At 35.4% G+C, this 2714-nt stretch overlaps 1 protein-coding gene across 1 annotated transcript; it reads right to left on the reverse strand.

The window, feature by feature from the left end:
• Positions 1–702: 702 nt before the first annotated feature.
• LOC129869855 (uncharacterized) lies at positions 703–1442 on the reverse strand. The gene is made up of 2 exons (XM_055944444.1): positions 1263–1442; positions 703–1017 (listed from the first exon to the last, which is right to left on the reverse strand). The coding sequence occupies exons 1-2, from the start codon at positions 1440–1442 to the stop codon at positions 703–705; spliced, it is 495 nt and encodes a 164-aa protein (XP_055800419.1).
• Between the last annotated feature and the right edge of the window lie 1272 nt (positions 1443–2714).

Consider the following 2714-nt stretch of genomic DNA (forward strand, 5'->3'; position numbering starts at 1 on the left):
TATGGAAGGGATAACAACAATGATATCTACACTAGGGGTACCCCTAAACTAGTGCCTTTAACTATAGTAAATTCTTGAGTAGGCTCAACTAAATCAGTACTGTTAAAATTTAATTACACAAGTGGCAGCCATCTAACCTCCTATTGAGAAAAATTGGAGGAAAGATTACTTGAGGCTTGTTTAAAAAACTTTACATATCGATAGCATAAGGTGATAATTCCCAAAAAAACATAAGGTAATTAACAACAAACATCATACAATAAAGGGACAAAAGATTCAACAACTCAATTCATAACTTCCATCAAACTCTAGCTAACTACCATGAATGAGTAAAGATCATTGAGAGAAAGGATAAGGAATTCATTGATACTTTTCTGAACTCAATTTAATACACTGCATATGCTACTTATATAGATAATTCAATCTTCTACATGCATAAGGAAATCTCACTAATGACCTTACTCCTAACTAACTAACTAATTACTTTTAAAGCTCACTAATGATCTGATTTGCTACCTGACTTGCTAACAAACTAACTGATTCAACTAACAAACTAACTGATTTGGCATTAATTGACACACCCCCTTAAGCTCGTATGTGAAAAATATTGAACAAACCAAGCTTGTAGTTCAACATTTGATCTTGAGCAACCCCTAAACTCTTAGTCAGTACATCTGCAAGTTGAGAGGCTATAAGAATGAATTAAGGTTGAATTAGGCCACTTTTGATCTTCTCCCTCACAAAGTGGCATTCAATGTCTATATGCTTAGTCCTCTCATGGAAAATTGGATTAGAAGCTATTTGTATGGCTGCTTGGTTATCACAATACAGGGTAACATGAGTAGAAACATGACAGTTCAACTCCTTTAGAAGCTTATACACCCAAGTTAATTTAGCAACTTCCACTGCCATGCTTTTGTGTTCAGCCTCTGCTGAACTTCTGTTGTGTGTTGTTTCTTGGATTTCCAGGTTGGGATAGCATCCCCTAACTTCACCACATATCCAGTGATTGATATCCTAGTATTAGGACAAGATGCTCAATTAGAGTCATAGTACACAGTCAACTCCAGTATTGTATTGGATGGAAAAAAATAAACCAAGACATAGTGACCTCTTTAGATACCTCACTACTTTCATGGCAGCTTCTAAATAAGATTGTTTTGTACTTTGTATGAATTGGATAAGTACTTTCACAACAAAATATATGTCTAGTCTTTAATAGTAAGATAGATCAATTTCCCAATTAACTTTTAGTAAGAAACCACATCCTCTAGTTCAGGATCACCTTTATTTTCCACATGAACATCAGAGTCCACTGTGGTACGTTTATGATTTGCCTCTAATGGTGTAAGAAATGGTTTAGCACCACTGAGTTCTACCTTTGATATTAACTCCAAACTGTATTTTATCTGGTTTAGGAGTATTCCCTTCCCTGGCCTCATAAATTCAATACCAAGGAAATATCTCAAATCTCATGAGTCTTTTAACTTTGAAGTGTGTATACAAGGTCTGTTTTGCTTCTTCAATCAAGGAAAGAATACTACCTATTATCAGTAGGTCATCCACATGCACACGTATAATAGCTATGTCTACACTTTTCTTCTTTGTAAACAGTGAATTATCATAAGCACTTTAGGAGTATCCTCCAGTTATAAGTGCATCAGTGAGCTTCATATTTCATTGTCTGGATGCCTGTTTCAATCCATATAGGGACTAGACCAGCTTACAAACTTTTTTCTCTCTTTTCCTATAGAAGCCATATAGTAAATTCATGTATACATCTTTATACAAATCTCCTTGTAAGAAGGCATTACTGACATCCATTTGAGAGATAGACTAGTTTTGAGATGCATCTAAACTTATGATAAGCATGATAGAAACCATCTTATCTACAGGTAAAAAAGTATCATGAAAGTCCAAAGTTTCTTTTTGGCTATACCTCTTTGCCACCAGTCTAGCCTTAAATCTTTCCACTTTACTATTTGACTTATATTTGATATTATATACCAACTTAGATCCTATGGCTTGTTTATCTGCTGGAAGATCAACTATGTCCCATGTATGATTTTTTTCCAAGGCATGAATGTCATGTTCCATTGCATCAATCCATCTCTGGTCTTGTGATGCTTCCTCAAATGATTGGGGTTCTTTGGTCTTGTGATGCTTCCTTGAATGATTGGGGCTCAAGCTAAGCTGAAAAGAAACCTAGGTAGGACTTATATGTAGATTATATGGAATAAGAAATGTAATCAGAGATGGGAAATAAGGAAGTCCCGCTGGCTGTTTTCTTGCCTAGTACATAATCCTTCATCCATATGGGAGGTTTGACTGATGTACCACTGGTTCTTCCTGTTTCTCCCTACTCAGGTTCTACAGGTATAGTCACACTTGGTTAATCTTAATCATTCTCAACCTGTTCTAGTATAGCTTCTGATGATGCAATGTTTCTTACCTCTTTTGTAATTTCCACCACTTCTTCAAATACATTTGATGGTACAACATGTGATGTGTCCAATATAATTTCATTTGAACTGTTATTAATTGCAATATCATCCTGAGGAATTGCGATTGGTAAGGTGGTCACTTGCATATATTCTAAAGGTTGAGGATAGAATATGTCATCAAGATCCTTTTTGCTCCTTTAAATGGGAAAATATTCTCCCTAAAGTTGGCATCTCTACTCACATAAAAGGTTCCAACCTCTAGATCAAACA

This window comes from Solanum dulcamara, chromosome 10, assembly GCF_947179165.1.
Source record: "Solanum dulcamara chromosome 10, daSolDulc1.2, whole genome shotgun sequence".
Taxonomy (NCBI): domain Eukaryota; kingdom Viridiplantae; phylum Streptophyta; class Magnoliopsida; order Solanales; family Solanaceae; genus Solanum; species Solanum dulcamara.

Bases quoted from the DNA above. Each gene is read 5' to 3' on its own strand.
- LOC129869855 (XM_055944444.1), bottom strand. From the start codon at position 1,442: ATGAGGCCAGGGAAGGGAATACTCCTAAACCAGATAAAATACAGTTTG. The intron at 1,018-1,262 runs GTTTCTTACTAA...TCCTAATACTAG, and splicing joins ATCCTGAACTAGAGGATGTG to GATATCAATCACTGGATATG.